We start from the raw sequence: 21,299 nt of genomic DNA, 5'->3' as shown, positions 1-21,299 counted from the left end.
TTGAAGGCACTCAGCTGTCGGCTATCAGAGCTGAGAATACATCAGCAGTTTACTTGTTAAGTGGTAGTAAATGTACAGTGTAGGTTTCCGGGGTTCAGAGAGGCTGCTAGCCAGCCGGGGCTTTGGGACACAGGACAACCTGGGGACACTAGAAAACTCGGAAATCTGGAGGGCTGCTAAACAGCCGGAACTCTGGGGGGGCACACTAGAAAACTCGGGGACACAAAATAGCTCGAGGACACTAGGCAGTGCTGGTGCACTGGGCAACTCAGAGACACTGGGCGGTGCTGGAACACTGGAGAGCTCGGGGGCACTAGAGAGCTCGGGGGCACTAGAGGACGCGGGGACACTAGAGGACGCGGGGACACTGGGCAGTGCTGGAACACTGGGCAGCTCTGGGACACTGGAGAGCCTGGGGACACTGGAAAGCTCGGGGACACTGGGCAGTGCTGGGACACTGGTCAACCCGGGGACACTGGAGAGCCAGGGGACACTAGGGTGCTCGAGGACACTAGGGAGCTCGGGGACACTAAGGAGCTCAGGGACGCTGAGCAGCTCGGGGACTCTGAGCAGCTCGGGGACGCTGAGTAGCCCGGGCTCTAGGGGATTGACAGGCTCGGAATATGGAAGGCCGAACTCTCTGGCAGTGGCCTGCGAGCGAACCTCCATGAGGTATTTGGCAAAAATGGGGTTCTTGTCATGCAACCCCCGATACATCCCCAGCAACTTCTCCCCATCAATGTCCAAAGGATGAAAAAATGGTTCAAACCTCACCACTGCTGGGTCCTAGGCTATATACGGGAGGAAGCACACTAGGAACAGGTGGTACAATCAGGTGAAACACATTAGGAAAGACAGAGTAATCAAAAAAGACGGGAAAACACAGGAAGTAAATTGGACAAGACAGAAAACCAGACTATCAAAATAAAACAGGAAACAGGAAAAACCGACAGAAAACAGGAAATCAACTAAACACAGAAACTTAACACAACACTAGACAACACAAGGGAGAACAAAGAACACAGGAATTAACAAAACATACACAATTCAGAATAAAAAACAAAAACAGGAAACGGCAACAGAAATATATAAGCAGGCAACAGAAATGTCCAAAACCATGACATAATATTTCTTTTTAGAAAGTTTGAAAGTAAACTGAGACTTAATATTTCAACATGTTACGTTTTATGCTTTTTTCAGAATGTTTCTTGAATGTAAAGTGACAGTTTAGTATCTTTTGGTCCTCTGCAGCCATTTAAGGTCAAATTCAAAGATGGTGGAGTTGATGGAGAAGCTTCTGTTTTCATGATATTCTTAAGTTAGTAAAATCTTTCGCGGTAAAAATGTGATTCTACTGAGTTCTTCTGTGAATTATGATATTAAGGAATATAAACTACAAGTGATTTCAGAGTTGTATTAGTTAATGTTTCATTGTCTATTTGGGATGTAGATCAACATCTTGAACAACGGAAGGAGCTCATTGTGGCCTAATGGCCGACAGGGTATGAAGAGGATTTAGTAGGTAAGTCAGTGTCCATTTATTTGTTGTCATGGTGTCTTGTGTTTGAACCATCATACAGTTGGTTTGTCATTGATGTGGATTTGCTGCTCATGTGAATCCTCCCACAGTGTTACATTAGCAGCTGTAACCACAGGGACTCTGATAAAACTGGAATAATCAGAATCCCTCTGATAGGAAGCTGTGGTTTGAATACCACTTCCCTCCTCTTTGAAGAGTAGTCAGATATCTGTGTTCAGGTTTTTGTACAGCCTCTTCTACACTTTGTTTCACTGTTTCTAAAGCACAGTAGTAGAGACCTGTGTCTGCCAGGGTTAGTGTCTTTATGGTCAGTTCAGCTGAGTTTACTGTTGTTATGGATTCATATCTTTGCTTATCTGGGATATATTCAAAACTACTAGCTTCTCTTGCTCCTTTCCAGAGTATAAACTGAGGTGCCTGAAGGTCAGAATGATGTATGTACCAGTGGAGTTCAATGTATTCTTCATTAGTCTCATAGTCACATTTGAGTGGGACAGATTCTCCTTCTCTTTCACTGACTTCATGCGGTTTTACAGGAGAGATTTTGTCCCCAGCTATTAATCCTGAAAAAAGTAGAGAAAATGAAGCCATTAGACTAACATTGTTCATGAGGCTGAGAGGAGAAAACAGGAGAAAATGTCAACTGTACATTGTTACTCTGGACAGAAAAAGCTCAACTGTTCAGAGATTTCTGCTCTGAACTGCAGTTTAAATAAATCATTAAGAAATAATAAAACCATGTTGTTCTTTGTATCTTACCAAAGAAAAGAGCAGCAAGAATAATCCACAGCCAATGTTTCATCTCTACAACAAGGTTTAAATCAACAGGAGAAACTAGCTGATGTTCAACATTCAGTCTGAGAATTGTTCTCTTCACAGCAGCACTTATTATTGACTGAATGGTTGAACACAGTGCAGAAGTAGAGCACCTCCTACTTGATAATGTTGCCCTCTAGTGGAGGTACAACGTTCATTACAACAGTGTAGAAAAAAGTCTTCCAGCAGCTTGTCAGTGTGTCAGCTTGTGTTTTTGTACAGAGACTGTGGGTTTGCTGTCACTGTGGGCCTCACAGCACAGTAGTACAGAGCAGAGTCTGTCACTGCAGCAGAGGAGATAAGAAGAATAATTTTGGTTTTATCCTCACTCACTGAAACAGACAGTCCAGAGTTTGTTTCATTTTGCGTTCCAGAGTGAAAGATGAGAAAATCTGGTGGTTTTCCTGGATATTGTCGATACCAGAAGAATTGATCACGACCAGTAGCTTGTTTGGAGTATCTGTAGGACAGAGTAACAGAGCTGCCTTCTAAACTGTTCTCTTCTGTCTCGACTGGAGTGAGTTCTTCACAGCTGATACCTAAAGGACGAGATAACTCTTTTATTTGATGTAAAAGTCTCAAAAAATGATTCACATTCAGAAACTAAGAAACTTTTTGATGCTCCATAATCTAACTTACCTGTTAGAATGGAAATAAACATCAAAGAAAACACACAATGCTGCAGTGATATCATGTTGAATAAAGGTAATGTTGATGGTTTGTGTATTGAACTCTGTTGAATATAGAAGTTCCTCTCTCTTCTATAGTTCAGTAACAGCTCAGCTCCTCCCTCCGTCTCCTTGTAGCTCTGTATTTTCACTTCTTTCAATTACTCTTCTAATGTAAAGTGATTCTAGACTACATCATATTAAAGTTTAACAGTGTGTGATTCCCTCTGGTGGAAGTTGTGGAGTATTGTGTTGTCTTTGCTCCAAAGGTTTTTGTACAGAGTTTTGGTGTTTCCTGTCACTGTGGGCCTCAGAGCACAGTAGTACACAGCAGAGTCAGACACCTTAGCTGAGGAGATGATCATATGGATTTGTTTGCCCTCCACATTAATCGCCAGTCCAGGGATTACAATATTTCCTACTCCTCCCGATGCAGAGTGGGAGATGATGAACTCTGGTGGTTTTCCTGGATATTGTCGGTACCAAAAGAAATAATTACTGACTGATAATTCCAAGTATCTGTAGGACAGAGTAACAGAGCTGCCTTCTAAACTGTTCTCTTCTTTCTCTACTGGAGTGAGTTCTTCACAGCTGAAACCTAAAGGAAGAGATAACTCTGTTATTTCATGTTATAAAAGGCATGATACATGATTAAAATCCAGATGTTATTAGAATAAAAGTTTTCAAGCTCCATAATCTAACATACCTTTTAGAATGGAAAGAAACAGCAGAGAAAACACGCAATGCTGCAGTGACAGCATGTTGAATAAAGGTAATGTTGATGGTTTGTGTATTGAACTCTTTTGAATATATAAGTTCCTCTCTCTTCTATAGTTCAGTAACAGCTCAGCTCCTCCCTGAGTCTCTCTGTAAAGTGATTCTAGACTACATCATGACAAATATTGTAGTTTAACAGTGTGTGACTCCCTCTGGTGGATGTAGTGGAGTATTGTGTTGTCTTTGCTCCAAACGTTTTTGTACAGAGTTTTGGTGTTTCCTGTCACTGTGGGCCTCAGAGCACAGTAGTACACAGCAGAGTCAGACACCTTAGCTGAGGAGATCTCCAGATCAACACGTTTCCCTTTCTTGTCAATGTGAGCTGAGAAATCAGAACCAGTTGGATAAAATGATCCTTCCTCTGTGATGGAGATCAGGAACTCTGGTCTGGATCTCTGGTATTGTCGGTACCACTGGATACTGTTGATAACACCCTCATATGTACAGGTCAGGTTGATGTTTCTGCCCTCTGCAACATGTTCTAAAGTACTTTCTGGCTTTATGCTGTTCATGGAACCCAGGGCTGCAAAATGAGTATTATTCACATCAGTTATCATTAACTTACACAGATAAACCTCTAGTTATGAAATATCTGGTTAATACAGCAGGTTGTATGCGACTTTGATCTCTGTTCTAACACTCACCTATAAAGGGAGAGAAAAGTAAAAACAGGTAAAGCAACATGTCTTTGGAGTTGTTAAAGCCAAACAGACAGCAGATGAACAATGTTCTTCCACTGCAGTAGAATGAAAAACTAAACAGCCTCTCTGATGTGCAGCTCTTCTTCTCAACATCAAGATGATTGTGCTTTTAGTTCCTCAAACATTTCTGCTCTGGAGACAGAAATGATCTCATTGGTTGAGTTAAACGTCAGTGGGCGGGACCAGAGAATAACCTTTTACTGAAAGTGTTACGACCGGCTCACAGGCCATAAAAAAAAAAGAGGCAGATGTACAGCAACTTAACAATAATAACAGAACATTTATTAAATGATATCGCAAACAAGAGAAATATGAGGTGTGATTGTCAGTATCAGTAGTGAATGAGGGTGTATGGATGTAGTGGAGTATGTGAGGTGCATGTTGCAGTGGTGCATAACTCAACAGAGAGAAAACACGATGGTGCGCAGTCAGGAGAATGTGGCCACCTGAACTCGGGGCGGGTGTGGTTAAATATCCTGGGAGGACCAGCCAGGTTCTCCAAGTCATCTCATCATCACCTCCGCTACACCTGTAAGATGACAAGAAAAACCACACACAAGTACGACAGGCCCAGGGCCGTCATGAACAGCAGTGAAGAGAAAGAAGACCTTTGGTTGATGTTTCTGTTGTTGGTTGAGATGTTGTGTGATTATCTTGAAGTTTATCAGTGTGTGACTCCCTCTGGTGGATGTTGTAGAGTATTGTGTTGTCTTTGCTCCAAAGGTTTTTGTACAGAGTTTTGGTGTTTCCTGTCACTGTGGGCTGCAGAGCACAGTAGGACACAGCAGAGTCAGACACCTTAGCTGAGGAGATGTTCATGTGGATTTGTTTGTCCTCCACTTTAATCTTCAGTCCAGGGATTACATTATTTACTTCTCCTCCAAAAAACAATTGTCCTGAAGCAGAGTGGGAGATGATGAACTCTGGTGGTTTTCCTGGATATTGTCGGTACCAGAAGAAATAATCACCAGATGACAATTCCAAGTATCTGTAGGACAGAGTAACAGAGCTGCCTTCTAAACTGTTCTCTTCTTTCTCTACTGGAGTGAGTTCTTCACAGCTGACACATTAAGGAGGAGATCACTCTGTTATTTCATGTTGCAAAAGATTTAATACATGATTTACAATCAGATGTTATTAGGATTCAATGTTTTCATGCTTCATAATCTAACATACCTGTTAGAATGGAAATAAACATCAGAGAAAACACACAATGCTGCAGTGACAGCATGTTGAATAAAGATAATGTTGATTGTTTGTGTATTGAACTCTGTTGAATATAGAAGTTCCTCTCTCTTCTATAGTTCAGTAACAGCTCAGCTCCTCCCTTAGTCTCTCCATCTACTCGTAGCTCTGTATTTTCACTTCTCTCTGTTACACTCCTAAGATGTGATTCTAGACTACATCATGAAAAATATTGAAGTTTAACATGTGTGACTCCATCTGGTGGACATTGTGGCTGCGCCGGGTGCAAGATAGGGCCCTCAGTTGGTGGATTAGAATTTGTTTTTGTTTGAAAGCTAGAAGCTACTGGATAATGAGCTAATGCTACATGTGTGCAGTAAACTACAAGCTAATGTAAACTGTTAGCTACTGTAAGCTTAATGTAATTGAAATTAATCAATGCAATTCTCCTTACCGGTAAGTGTTATGACAACTATAAACATGAACTCCCACGAGTTTTTAATTCATTGACATGGGATAAATAATGACTATTGTTTACATTATAGCCATCAGTGTCAGCAGGGCTGGGCTGGCCATCTGGCATACCGGGCATTTTCCCAGTGGGGCGATGCACTTTTGGGCTGAATCACGATATCATTTATAGGCTTTTTTTTTTTTTTTTGGGCCATTCCAGCCCATAAAGACCTGACAGCGGCCCATTGGGTAATTTTCTTTATTGGCACTGGTCTGACCCAATCAAATCCAGGAACCCCCTTCCCCACTCCCCCCTGAGAAACGAGCTGTAATAGTTTTGCTTATGCTGGAAGTTTAGCATCCACGTTTAAATGGACAAACAACCACCAAAGCATAAGGGAGGTGCAGAGAAATTACGGGAGAAAAAGATTAAGAATCTACAGGCGGATGCCTCAAAATGTGCCAACATTTCTGACATGTTTGGGGCTGTAGTAGCTGCTTCAACATCAGCATTACCTGAAGTAGAGGAAGGAGGTGAGGGGGCTGGCTGTACAGAGAAGCAGAAACAACATCAAGACAGGGAAGAAGCCGAGGAGGAGTAGAGTGACCATCCCACATAACAATTTTTTGTTCTCTGTAATAAAGGTCGCTGAAGGTTCCCAGGAACGTTCGCTGCAGGTTCGCTGCAGGTTCTTTCCGAAGGTTCGCTCACGGTAGCATAGGAAAGTTTTCTCTGTACAACTGACCTGTCAGAGGTATTACATATCACTGCTTCACATCAGCAATAACAGATAACTGATGACGATGATGACGCACCATTACATCTAAAAATGTATGGGGTAATGGATGGTCAGTGAGGTAAAAACGATGAAAGTTGTAGCTTCATATTCCCTTTTAACTTGAACACTTCTGACCTACTTACTTATACAACACAAAACCTGCAGCACTTTGCAAAGGGATTGGGTCAGAGAGAAAGGTCTCAGCCAACTGCTCATTCATTTACAAACCGGTTAGTTTATTTCATAGTAACATACACACACACACACACACACACACACACACACACACACACACACACACACCATAGATTGTATATATTAATGGACAGAGCATGTGTGACGTCACCCATTGGTTTGTGGAGATCAGTTATCCGTCGAGTTGCCATCCTGGTTGCGGATGTGACGTTTTTAGACGAGAGGGCGGAGTGAGGGAGGAGCCATAGACTATTGGGCGGTGTCTGACTGTTTTTTTTTTTTGGAGTTGGCAATGCTGCTTCCACTCTACGTTACCTTACACACGTTCACTGGCAATCTGGATGCAACTGCTGCTGAAAGATAGCATACATAATTCGAGGTAAGATATAGCTTCGCTAGGTTTTAAATATATCTTTGTCCCATAGTTATATTACATATAAGATGAGTCACATTGTAAAGTAAATGTATCTGAAGTTACCATGTAAATTGTCTGTAACGTTAGCTAGCCACTGGTAAAACATGCTAACGTTAATTTTCTGCAAATCGAAGTTTACGTTGTCCTAATTTAAACGTAGTGTCAGCGAAATGCAAAACGGGGATTGTTAATGCTTATCATTATCTAATGCTAAGTATTAGCAGATGTATAACCAAGTTTCTTAGAACGTTTGGTTAACTGTAACAACCATAATGCACTGATATGTCTTGCTACTGTTTGCTCCATCAGTCTATGGTTGGCACAATTAGCCTTTACATGCTTTTAAGAGCTAACGTTAGCAGAAATAAGCTCATTTAACTAAATTAAAGTTACACTAAAGAACAATAGACTGTTGTTGATTCATCTGTATTCTCCCCCGATAATTAATGAAGTACAGTTACATGCTAGTGTGCATATATATATATTTAACTATGAGGGGCTCAAATGGAAATTGATGACTCTCTTTCTTTCAGAAATAGGAGTGTGGAGAGCCACGATGGCATGTACACCCACCCAATACCTCAGAAGTAAGTCCATCTTCTCTGGCATCACCCAGAGATGCAGGTGGAGGGCTGTTAACAATCCGGGGAAGATCGACAAGGCTCGCAGGTTTTTTTTCTTTTTCCACTGTGCATTACAGACAACCAACAGACTGTCACACTGTGCTCACTGTAATTGTAAAGGCAGCTTTTATTTCTTTACCCAGGCATTTGGACTTGACTGAACAGAGTGCTGCACAAGTGTTTTAAGCTGTATATGTTAAGCTATATTTTTATATTGTGGTTTGTAATGTCAACCATTTCTACTGTAATTAACAATGTGACACCAGTGATTCAACTACCTCTTTTTATTATGCAGACATGTCTTACCTTGACCCACAGCAGTGTTTTATGTGTGGAATATACACCGGATTGTAAAAGGTGAACTACATTATTTAATTCATCAATTTAACCCCTAACCCTAACATAATCTTAAAAATATTGCCAGTGTTGTTTGTGGTTTATGTAGTTTTTGAAGTTAATGCCCATTTCAATGTGAAATAAAGGTCTTTCTAAAGCTACATTTGTTGTTTTTCTGAAGCAACTATAGGAACATACACAATATTGTAGTCATACAAGAAGACATTGGTAATTTGATAGAATTTGTAATTGATTAAAAGTCTATTTTGGCTTTAATCAACAAAAATGATTTCTCAAATGTTACCATACTTGAATGTTGACAAAGAAGGATCAGGGAAATGTAGTTTGTGCTTTTCTTGTGTGTCTTTATGTACTTGTCAATTTTAATCACCATGAAAACACTTCACCAAAATCCTTTTAGATTAATTTATAGACATATTTATTTTGACATACATAGTCAAGTGTTTAGTAGGTAATTGAAAATGCACTAGGTGCTGTTTAATCTGTGTAAGGTTATTGCAAATTCATTATAACAAAAGTATTATCACAAATTGTTGGTTGATTGTGGTAGATGAAAGGCAGCTGGAACCCAGACTCCCACCCTCTAGACTCCACTCCTGCAATAAGAGACAGACAGAGAGAGGGAGGGAGGAGAGACAGGCAGAGAGAGGGAGGGAGGAGAGACAGACAGAGAGAGAGAGGGAGGAGAGACAGACAGAGAGAGGGAGGGAGGAGAGACAGAGAAGCTACCTAGCAGCAGCAGGCCTAACAGTAACACAAGAGGACACATCTATTAGAGGACTCACATTTTGAACCTCTAAATACCAATGACTGCTTAAGTGCTAAAAGTTGGTCTGTCCTTTCAGCAGAAGAAGCTGAACCGAAAATGATTTTCTGGCATCGTTATAATCTGAACACATTTGAGAACTTTGGATGTGGTCAATGCAATCTGTTCCACAACAAGATGAATGGCACCAAATACGCTGCTCTATACACCAGGTCTTCCCTCTGGCTCTGGTCATTCAGTTTTCAGTGTGGATACCTTTGTAAAGACAAACATGTAGTTAAGGCATGGTAGATCACAATGAATTATATTACTATATGAGCTTGTACATGAAGGCATGCTTCAGTTGAGGACATGCAGTATTAAGTAAACCTACTCCTACATGTCAAATTTATCTTAGACAATGTGTATTGTACGCAACACTTTTTTTAGTGATATGTACATTTTAGTAATAAACAGAATTTGTAAATATAGATTGTAACATGTATGTGACTCATCTTAAAACAGACTAATGTGCTGACAGAAGGTCTTCAAATAGTTTAGCAGACAACTACAGTAAGTGGAAGAAAGACATCAGTGTAACAGCATCAGCAACAGTGGTTAATAACTCCTCCAACAGCATGCTTGTTAGGTACATTAACATTAACAGTCTGAAATAATGTATTTAGAATTTTGAGAAAAGAATATTGAACCTGGTGCTTTATACAATACATTTGGCTGCAGAACTGAAGATTTTTCAAGATAGAACACTTATGTAACTTTACAATAATATATATATATTTTTTCATTGGCGACATTTTATTGCAAAAACGGATATTCTGGCCTACTGCCCCGTCCATCGACGCGCTCCAGCGCGGCTTTGTCCGAGGTGAGGGTGACGGTGATGCTGTGTGGGTGTCTGTGCCTGTCCTTCGGGCGCCTCCGGGTAACGTTGCCCCACTCTCGGGCGGGGTACATATATTTCAGTATATTCAAGTAAAAGCATCTCCGCTTGTCCCGTGCGAATGCCCCACACAAAACTCAGATGTGAGGGGGTACTTTCTAAATCACACACGGTCCCAAAATTATTCTAATCCTGTACGAATAGGATTTATATGAATTTGCACTATAACGTTAGCTATATCAGGCTTTGACTTTAAGCTAACATTACCATTATATGCGCATCGATTAGCAATAACATCACATATGGTTAAAAACAGATTACCGGCGAGACCGTTGTGCATACCTACTGTATACGACTGTAACGTTAAATATATTAATTTTAATCCGTTTATACGGTCTGGTCTGCATAACGTTATTAGTTATGCGCGCTAGCTTTGTTAGCAAGGTGCAATCTACCTAGCTAACTGATATTCATTGGGATGCTAACGTTGGCTAACGAAAAACGGTATTAAAACAAAATGTAACGTTACTTACCGGAAAAACTGAACTGCCGACTCCTTTGAGTGTCTTGTCGTACAACCGAACGTTGAACAAGACGTTATTAGGCGACCAACTGTCACAGTCACGAAGACGAAAGCTGGTCAACCCCCAAAGTGAAGTTTACATGCCATGGATAAGCTTTGCTAAACCTCTATCATGATTGACAGGCAGCGAACTGTCAATCACATCATAGCCACGCCCTAAAACATCCCCCGCTTTATCGCCGATTTTAAAATCGAGACCATAATTCAAAAAATGAACATCATTCTGTGTTGCAGAAGACTTAAAACTAGCGATTGAGAATATAAACTCTTAATTGAAATGTTTACTGAGGTAATAAATCAAGTGAGAAGTGGGTCATTTCGCCATAGACTTCTATAGAAACGGACCTCCTTTTTGCAACCGCACGTGTCGCCCCCTGCTGGAATTCAGATAGAATGCAGGTTTAAGGCACTTCCGCATTTGCCGCATTTTGCTGAACCGGATGCACTGTCCACTAATATATACAGTCTATGACACACACACACACACACACACACACACACACACACACACACACACACACACACACACACACACACACACACGTGTGTGTGAATGTTACTATGAATTGAAGTTTTGTTAACCATGTTAAGAATTTGCTGTAGGCCTACTTTGTTATACTGTTGTCTTGTCATTCTTATAGATCTAATCGTTACTGCTTGTTTGTAAATGTTTGTTTATGTTATTTACCTGAAGTTGTTCCTGGTTATCTAAGGAAATTGTTTCAGACATTTATAAATTAAAAATAAATTAAAAAAAATCCTTTTGTAAACCTAACACGTGTCAGAGTCTTTTTATTCTTGTTTTCATAGTAGAATCAAGCACACAGAGAAGCAATCACCATCAGCTACTCTGTAGGGAACGTTCCCTAAAGGGTATGAGTTTGCTGGGATGACAGGGCCATGGGAGCGAGTGATGAGCAGTTGATGGCATGGTAAGGAGTAGGCAAATTAACAGGGACTGTCAGGAAGGGAGGCTGTGTGTGTGTGTGTGTGTGTGTGTGTGTGTATATATATATATATATATATATGTATATGTGTATATATGTATATATATATGTATATATATTTAGAAAGTTCCTTTTTCCCATGGCTTCATAGAGTATAGTGATGGGACAACCGACTCTTTTACGCGAGTTGGTTTTCGCGCATTTACTTACCCCGCCAGGAACAGAGACACCGCTTATTACATTAGACTAGAGCGGTTGCACGCTTACATTCAGTCTCAACATACTATTTACACACTCATACTGACCGACACTAGACTCACGCACTGGCCACGGTTACATTCCGTAGCCTGGTGCACGGTCTTCTCGTGACAGTCTAACTACCATGTAGCAACATTCACTTCTAACATTTAACTTAACATAACTACCAAGATAACATTATGTGTATTTGTATGTGATATAATACTTTCCCCTTGGTAATATACGATACGATACGATACAACTTTATTGTCAGCCAAGGCTGAAATTCTTTGTTTCCCTGAAATAAGTATTGCACTGGATTAAATGTAGCTGGTTTAACAATAGGATAGATTGATGTATGAAAGAGTTTTTAAGTCTGATGCGATTAAAAGAATGAACTCTAAAGCGTCTGTTTGAATGCAGAAGCTGATATTCAGTGTCCAAGACATGTGAAGAGTCACTTGAAATATTTCTGGCCAGTCTAAGCATACTATTATTGTGAGCCTCCTGAAAGGAGTGTGCTACAGGTAGTCCTATAATCTTTGAGCAAATTTTAATCTGATTGAATAGCTTTGTTTTATTTTTAACTGATTAAAGAAAGCAGTACTACAGTAGAGCATGATACTCTGCATTACTGATGTGAAAAACAAAGAAATGATTTGGCTACTAGCTCAAAAGGTTCTCAATCTACAAAGAATATAAACGCGCTGTTGTATTTTTTTGCAGATAAATTCTATATGAGAAGTCCATGAGAGAGTTTCGTCTATCATGACACCCAAATATTTATAGACCGAGACTTGACTGATTTCTGAGTTACGAATCTTCACTGAGGACAGTTGACAATTCGGGGTTACTCCAAAAATGATTTCCTCTGTCTTCACAGTGTTAAAAATGAGAGCATTGTTATCACACCACTTAACTAACCAATCCACATTGCCCTGATACAGTGTAGGGTCATCACATTCACACATGTAGCCTATGAATTTCCATGTCGGTTGATAACTCAAACTTGCAGAGAACCTAGACACCCGTTTGATTACACAGACTCATGCATAAGGCACGGTTACGGTCTCATTCAGTAGCCAACAGCCTACCTACCATTTAACAAATATTTAACTTAACACAACTACTAAGATAACATGACATGTAGTTGTATGTGATATCCATCGATAATGTAGTCTATGAATGTCTATGTCAACAATCATCTAAGATGCACGAGAAACAAAGGCTTCTGGGATCGGTTGATAACTCAAACTTGCCGAGAACCTAGACACCCGTTTGAATATAGACTCATGCAGTACCCTCGGTTACGGTCCTTACGGTCTCGTTCAGTAGCCTGGTGCGCGGTCTCCTCGTGAGCCTACCTACCATGTAGCAACATTCACTTCTATAACATTTAACTTAACATAACTACCAAGATAACATGACGTGTATTTGTATGTGATGTACTTCCCCATCGATAATGTGTGAATTGCCATGAACACAATTATCTAAGATGCACCAGAAACAAGGCTTGGTTAATAACTCAAACTTGCCGAGAACCAAGACACCGCTTGATTACATTAAACTCGAGCGGCCGGTTGCACGGTTACATTAGCTCTCATTCAGTAGCCTAGTGCGCGGTCTAGGTAGCTCATTTCCTGATTGATTCTACCACCACCACTCCAGTGGAGGCGCTTATGAGATAGATTACTACACACACAGTAGCAGAAGAATAACAGCTTCACACAACGGCACAAATGAGGTAAAAAAACCAAACAGGAGTGAGTCGGTTCATTGACGTTTGGCACTCGATTCTCCCGGTTCAGTGACACGAGTCGGGTTAATTAACCGGCTCTTCGGTCAGCTCGTCAACACTAATAGAGGAAGCATCACAGTGTACGAATCCGCTTAATCCTGTGCCTTAAAGTCCACAAACCGGCTTCATCCGTAAGTTATCCACTATTTACAGTTATATTAACATGTTTATGTTAATATTTATTTGGTTTGAGTACAGTATGTTTGAGGATGTTTAGTTTATTGTAAACTACATATGGATGTATTCAATCTTTGGTCGTTAAAGCATTGGTGCTTGTGTAAATGATATTAAAAGATTACAATACGTAATTTTAAACACGTGTTTGTGTTGTTTTATATCAATAATTCTCTACTAATGTACAAGAGATATTTGGTACTTGCAAAGAAACTTACTGTGTTTGTATTTTTGTGTTCTTTTTTGCAGTTTTACAAAATAAGTCATATTTGCCTTAATTAAATTCTGCCAAACACAACAACCTGCCTATTCCTTGGAGAATATAATGTTAAGCTAGCTGTATAGCTGAAAAATACGTTGCCTGCAACAACCTTAAGTGAGGACAGCATATGAGTTCTCTGTGAATTATGATGTTATGGAATATAGACTACCAGTGATTTCAGTTGTAATGGTTAGTGTTTCAGTGTCTATTTGGGATGTAGATAAACATGTTGAACAATGGAAAGAGCTCATTGTAGCCTAATGGCCCACAGGGTATGAAGAGGATTTAGTAGGTAAGTCAGTGTCCATTTATGTGTTGTCATGGTGTCTTGTGTTTGAACCATCATACAGTTGGTTTGTCATTGATGTGGATTTGCTGCTCATGTGAATCCTCCCACAGTGATACATTAGCAGCTGTAACCACAGGGACTCTGATAAAACTGGAATAATCAGAATCCATCTGATAGGAAGCTGTGGTTTGAATACCACTTCCCTACTCTTTGAAGAGTAGTCAGATATCTGTGTTCAGGTTTTTGTACAGCCTCTTCTACACTTTGTATCAGTGTTTCTAGAGCACAGTAGTAGAGACCTGTGTCTGCCAGGGTTAGTCTCTTCATGGTCAGTTCAGTTGTTTTCTTTGTTGTTTTGGATTCATAGCGCTTATCTGGGATATATTCACTACTACTAGCTCCTTTCCAGAGTATGAACTGAGGTACCTGAAGGTCAGAATGATGTCTATACCAGTGAAGTGTAGGACTATACGTTGTCTCATATTTGCATCTGAGTGTGACAGATTCTCCTTCTCTTTCACTGACTTCATCTTCTACAGGAGAGATTTTGTCTCCAGCTAGTATTCCTGGAAAAGTAGAGAAAATGAAGTCATTAGACTAACATTGTTCATGAGGCTGAGAGGAGAAGACAGTGGAAAATGTCAACTGTACAATGTTACTCTGGACAGAAACAGTTCAACTGTTCAGAGATTTCTGCTCTGAACTGCAGTTTATATAAATCTTTAGAAAATAATAAAACCATGATGTTCTTTGTATCTTACCAAAGAAAAGAGCAGAAAGAATAATCCACAGCCAATGTTCCATCTCTACAACAAGGTTTAAATCAACAGGAGAAACTAGCTGATGTTCAACATTCAGTCTGAGAATTGTTCTCTTCACAGCAGCACTTATTATTGACTGAATGGTTGAACACAGTGCAGAAGTAGAGCACCTCCTACTTGATAATGTTGCCCTCTAGTGGAGGTACAAAGTTCATTACAACAGTGTAGAAAAAAGTCTTCCAGCAGCTTGTCAGTGTGTCAGCTTGTGTTTTTGTACAGAGACTGTGGGTTTGCTGTCACTGTGGGCCTCACAGCACAGTAGTACAGAGCAGAGTCTGTCACTGCAGCAGAGGAGATCTGAAGAACCACACGATGCTTTTCTTCAGACAGTTCCGTAAAGAACCTTGTGTCCAATGTCAGAGACTCTGCTTTTTTTGTAAAGTTCATTCCTGAGATGAATATGATGAACTCTGGTGGTTTTCCTGGATATTGTCGATACCAGTAAAACTCATCACTACCAGCTGCTTGTCTGGAGTATCTGTAGGACAGAGAAACAGAGCTGCCTTCTAAACTGTTCTCTTCTTTCTCGACTGGAGTGAGTTCTTCACAGCTGACACCTAAAGGAAGAGATAACTGTTATTTCATGTGGTAAAAGATTTAAAAAAATATTCACAATCAGATGTTATTAGGATTAAATTTTTTCAAGCTGCATAGCATAACATACCTGTGAGGATGTAAAGAAACAGCAAAGAAAATACACAATACTGCAGTGACAGCATGTTGAATAAAGGTAATGTTGATGGTTTGTGTATTGAACTCTGTTGAATATAGAAGTTCCTCTCTCTTCTATAGTTCAGTAACAGCTCAGCTCCTCCCTGAGTCTCTCTGTCTCCTCGTAGCTCTGTATTTTCACTTCTTTCAATTAATCAACGTGATAAAGTGATTCTAGGCTACATCATGAAAAATATTGAAGTTTAACAGTGTGTGACTCCCTCTAGTGGACGTTGTGGAGTATTGTGTTGTCTTTGCTCCAAAGGTTATTGTACAGAGTTTTGGTGTTTCCTGTCACTGTGGGCCTCAGAGCACAGTAGTACACAGCAGAGTCAGACAGCTGAAGCTTCTGGATCTTCAGAGGAAAGGACTTATCCTTGATTGTTGCATCAACTCTCTGTTGCTCTTTAGAAATATCAGTTTTTACACGTTGCAGCATCATCTTTGGGTAATCATTGACTTCTTGTTTGTACCAGTACAAATAGGGATATGTGTCACTGGTCTCAAATGTACAGTCAAGAGTAACTGTCTCTCCTTCAGCAGTAATGACATCTCCTGTTGGCTGGATCACTCTGTCTTCTCCTTTACACTCTGGGGAAGAAGAGAACATGCAGAGGAAGAGATTAATAAATAAGATGATTAATTAAAGGAGAACAATCAGTATTTTAAATAGTTACCTATCCAGAGAGTCAGAATCAGGATGTTAGTCAGCCAGTGTTTCATGTCTGCAGTGAGAGGGGAGGAGAGAGAGGAAGAGCATTGATACTCTGATGGATCTGGGCTTTCACATCATTGGTCCTTCCTCTTCATCATCTGTTGAAGATCTCTCAACAATTTGTCCTGAACAGTGTTTGACTCCCTCTAGTGGATGTTGTGGAGTATTGTGTTGTCTTTTCTCCAAAGGTTTTTGTACAGAGTTTTGGTGTTTCCTGTCACTGTGGGCTGCACAGCACAGTAGTACACAGCAGAGTCAGACACTTCAGCTGAGATGATCTTCAGATCAACTTGATTTTTCTCCTCATTCAGTGTAGCATTCAGTCGAGGGTGAGGAGGTTTTGCTTCCACTACTGAAGGCGATGTTGTATCAGTGATCAGGAGAAGGAACTGAGGAGCTGATCCAGGATCCTGTCGATACCACTGGAGATTATTGGCTTTAACTGAATAGGTACAGGACAGAGTAACACTACGGCCCTCTGATGAAAAGACTTCAGCACTGCTGGCAGTAATATCATCTTCCATTGTGTTACCTAGTGAGGAAAACAACATGTTATATTTACACTTCTGTTCCAAAGTCACATATCCAACGTTTGAAAAACATCACTCTGACATTTTTTAAGTAAAGCAAATTATGCTGTTAACAATTTATTAGTCAGTTATTAGCAATAAAGTGATGAAATCTAGATTTGTATCTTTGAAGTTTTAAAGTTTCAACTCCATCTAAAATCTGAACTGGATCTGTAAAACTTTGAAAATGTCTTTGTATTTCAGGATTTATAATCAAAAACAAACATACCTATGAGAGTGAAGCAGAACAGAATTGCAGTGAGTTTTTCCATGTCTGCAGAGGTGAAATGCTGTTTATGAATGTTCAGGATGAATACGTTTTGTGAGATGTTTGGTCTGATGTTCACAGCTGGAATCAAACAGTTCTCTGTCATGAAGACACCTCTGCAGTCAGTAGGAGGAGACTCAGATGTTGAATTAGTTTCATTCACAAACGGTTTCACGAGTGTAAAAAATCCAGACTGTCTCATAAAATACACTGAAGTGTAACCGTTCGTGACTCCCTCTGGTGGATGTTGTGGAGTATTGTGTTCTCTTTGCCCCAAAGGTTTTTGTTTGGTTTGGTGTTTCCTGTCACTGTGGGCCTCACAGCACAGTATAGAGTTTAGATTCTCGGCCCAAGCCCGAGCCCGACCCGGCCGTTATTTTCCGCCACATCCTCGGGCCGGGCCGGGCTGGACCCTTGATCAAGCAATTTTTATTTTTTTTATTCATTACCTTATTATCCTATTTGGGCGGTGAGATAGCTATGCCATAATCAGAAATATTATAAATATATATATATAGGCTATATAAAAGTAACAAATGTGTACAAAAGTTAGGCTGCAGTTACAAAATGCAGCACTTCATGCGCGGAGTCTCCTCCTCTCACACGCATCACACCGGGAGCTTGAAGATGTAAAGAAAAAAAGAAAAACAGGAGAATTAACTTTGAGCAAGTGTGGAGGAAAGTCGGAGGTATGGAAGCAGTTTAAACAAGTCGTGGGCAGTGACAACAATATGTTGTTCATCAATGTTTCTTTTTTTTTTACGTTTCTTCATTCGGATCCACTTGCGATCCGTTCCATTGTAAACTAACAGCAGTTTACAGGCTTCGTCCTTGTTGTATTATTCTAAACAGATTTCTGTAGTTCAAACAACTCTGAATTATAGCTGAGAACGTCAGTTATAACGGCCCACGTATTAAAAAATTGTCGGGTTTGAATCAGGCTCGGGCTCATAATTACAGTTAATGTGTCGGGCCGGGCCGGGCTCGGACGCAACGTGCTCGGGCAGGTTCGGGCTTGATTTTTTGGGCCGATCTAAGCTCTAGCACAGTAGTACACAGCAGAGTCAGACACCTTAGCTGAGGAGATGTTCACGTGGATTTGTTTGTCCTCCACTTCAAACTTTAGTCCAGGGATTACATTATTTACTTCTCCTCCAAAAAACAATTTTCCTGAAGTAGAGTGGGAGATGATGAACTCTGGTGGTTTTCCTGGATATTGTCGGTACCAGAAGAAATAATCACTAGATGACAATTCCAAGTATCTGTAGGACAGAGTAACAGAGCTGTCTTCTAAACTGTTCTCTTCTTTCTCTACTGGAGTGAGTTCTTCACAGCTGATACCTAAAGGAGGAGATCACTCCGTTATTTCATGTTGCAAAAGACTTAATACATGATTCACAATCAGATGTTATTAGGATTCAATGTTTTCATGCTTCATAATCTAACATACCTGTGAGGATGGAAAGGAACAGCAGAGAAAACACACAATGCTGCAGTGACAGCATGTTGAATAAAGGTAATGTTGATGGTTTGTGTATTGAACTCTGTTGAATATAGAAGTTCCTCTCTCTTCTATAGTTCAGTAACAGCTCAGCTCCTCCCTGAGTCTCTCCGTCTACTCGTAGCTCTCTATTTTCACTTCTCTCAGTTACTCTCCTAAGATGTGATTCTAGACTAAATCATTACAAATATTGAAGTTTAACAGTGTGTGACTCCCTCTAGTGGAAGTTGTGGAACCTTAGCTGAGGGGATGTTCATTTTTATTTGTTTGTCTGCCACTTCAATTTTCAGTCCAGCGATTGGGCTTTTCTTATATTTCTCCTTTGCCTAAATGTGAGATGAGGAACTCTGGTGGCTTTCCTGGATATTGTCGGTACCAGAAGAAATTATCACTGTATCTTCATCTCTCTGTTATGGTTCCTCCGATTAACAGACTGGTGGCAACATTTTGTACCATTTTGTTGTTGATCCTTCTAAAAGAAGAATGACATGGAATTTGATGTGATGATTTAATGCTTGGATCACCTTTTCAGGGTTTACAAACATAAGAAGGATGAAGAAGTTGAAACAACATAATTTCATCACTAAATATCTTAGTATAGTTTAATTTGACCTCATTCACAGAATTTCGGGAGGAAAATGTAATCTCAATTCCAGGCTTAATCATTTTTAGAAACACTTTATATGATAAAAAACAGCGGCCACAATTACTGGACTTTAATTTAATGTTGAATTACAAATTGTCAGGAAAACGGAAATAATATCATCCAAAGACATGTAAACAGAGAATGAGGGGACCTAGGATTGAACTCTGTTTTCAACATGACCTCATGACTTCGCACCAGCATACACGCCACTTTCTAAAGCCAAGTGGCGTGTTAACTGTACGCATTTTGAACTATCCGCGTGTATGTCTACACTGTATACAGCACGTTGCATTTTGAGCTATCTGCAGATATGTCTATGTCTATCTATAGGTCTATCTCAATAAGTTGCATCTTGATAACACGCCAATAATGGAATACAATTTGGCGTGTTATACATACGCCACTTCATGAGATCAGTCTGCCAGTGGCCACAATTACTGGACTTTTTACTGGATTTTAATTTAATGTTGAATTACAGATTGTCAGGAAAACGGAAATAATATCATCCAAACACATGTAAACAGAGAATGAGGGAACCTAGGATTGAACCCTGTGGGACACCACAATAAATCAGCTTCAAGAGAAAAACACAAACTTCTTTTATAGATAAGAACAAATCTATGACCTGATTCTGTGATGCTAACCAGAGTTGAAATAGAGGTCTGTTGGATATCAGGGGATTTGCTGTTAGAATCAGTTATGAGGTATTGTTCATGAACATAATATCCCACAACTCCTCATTATCATCAGTTACTGTTGAATAAAACATTTTTCCTTTCTTCTTTAGTGCTTCATTTTCTGTTATTGTCACCTCTACAAAGAATCTAGACTGTATCATTACATATTATACAATGTTTAACAATGTGTGACTCCCTCTAGTGGATGTTGTGGAGTATTGTATTGTCTTTGCTCCAAAGGTTTTTGTACAGAGTTTTGGTGTTTCCTGTCACTGTGGGCTGCAGAGAACAGTAGTACACAGCAGAGTCAGACAGCTGAAGATTCTGGATCTTCAGAGGAACTGATGTCTCGTTGATTGTTGCATCAACTCTCTCTTGCGCTTTAGAATTTTCAGTTTTTACAGAGAAACGTTGCAGCAGCATCTTTGGGTAATCATTTTCTTCTTGTTTGTACCAGTACAAAGTGGGATTTGGGATACTGGTCTCAAATGTACACCCAAGAGTAACTGTCTCTCCTTCAGTAGTAATGACATCTCCTGTTGGCTGGATCACTCTGTCTTCTCCTTTACACTCTGGGGAAGAGGAGAACATGCAGATGGAAAGATTAATTAATAAAGATTATTGATCAAAAGAGTAGCATCAGTATTTTAAATAGTTACCTAGCCAGAGAGTCAGAATCAGGATGTTAGTCAGCCAGTGTTTCATGTCTGCAGTGAGAGGGGAGGAGAGAGAGGAAGAGCATTGATACTCTGATGGATCTGGGCCTTCACATCATTGGTCCTTCCTCTTTATCATCTGTTGAGGAACTCTCAACACTTTGTGATTGTCCTGGTACAGTGTGTGACTCCCTCTGGTGGATGTTGTGGAGTATCGTGTTGTCTTTGCTCCAAAGGTTTTTGTACAGAGTTTTGGTGTTTCCTGTCACTGTGGGCCTCACAGCACAGTA

At 40.1% G+C, this 21,299-nt stretch overlaps 2 gene segments (V, D, J or C); both read right to left on the bottom strand.

Moving 5' to 3' along the window:
- Positions 1-15,512: 15,512 nt before the first annotated feature.
- On the bottom strand, positions 15,513-16,419 carry LOC118495777 (the record flags this gene model as incomplete). The annotated part of the segment is given in 3 exon segments: positions 15,513-15,823; positions 15,931-15,970; positions 16,405-16,419. Coding segments are annotated over 3 exon segments (366 nt in total), but the record flags the coding sequence as incomplete, so codon positions are not given.
- A 231-nt stretch (positions 16,420-16,650) lies between these two features.
- LOC116052725 lies at positions 16,651-17,674 on the bottom strand. The segment is given in 3 exon segments: positions 16,651-16,654; positions 16,924-17,224; positions 17,491-17,674. Coding segments are annotated over 3 exon segments (450 nt in total).
- Positions 17,675-21,299: the final 3,625 nt, after the last annotated feature.

Source organism: Sander lucioperca, chromosome 9 (genome assembly GCF_008315115.2).
Source record: "Sander lucioperca isolate FBNREF2018 chromosome 9, SLUC_FBN_1.2, whole genome shotgun sequence".
Lineage (NCBI taxonomy): Eukaryota > Metazoa > Chordata > Actinopteri > Perciformes > Percidae > Sander > Sander lucioperca.
This window is presented reverse-complemented; position numbering and strand designations above follow the sequence as displayed.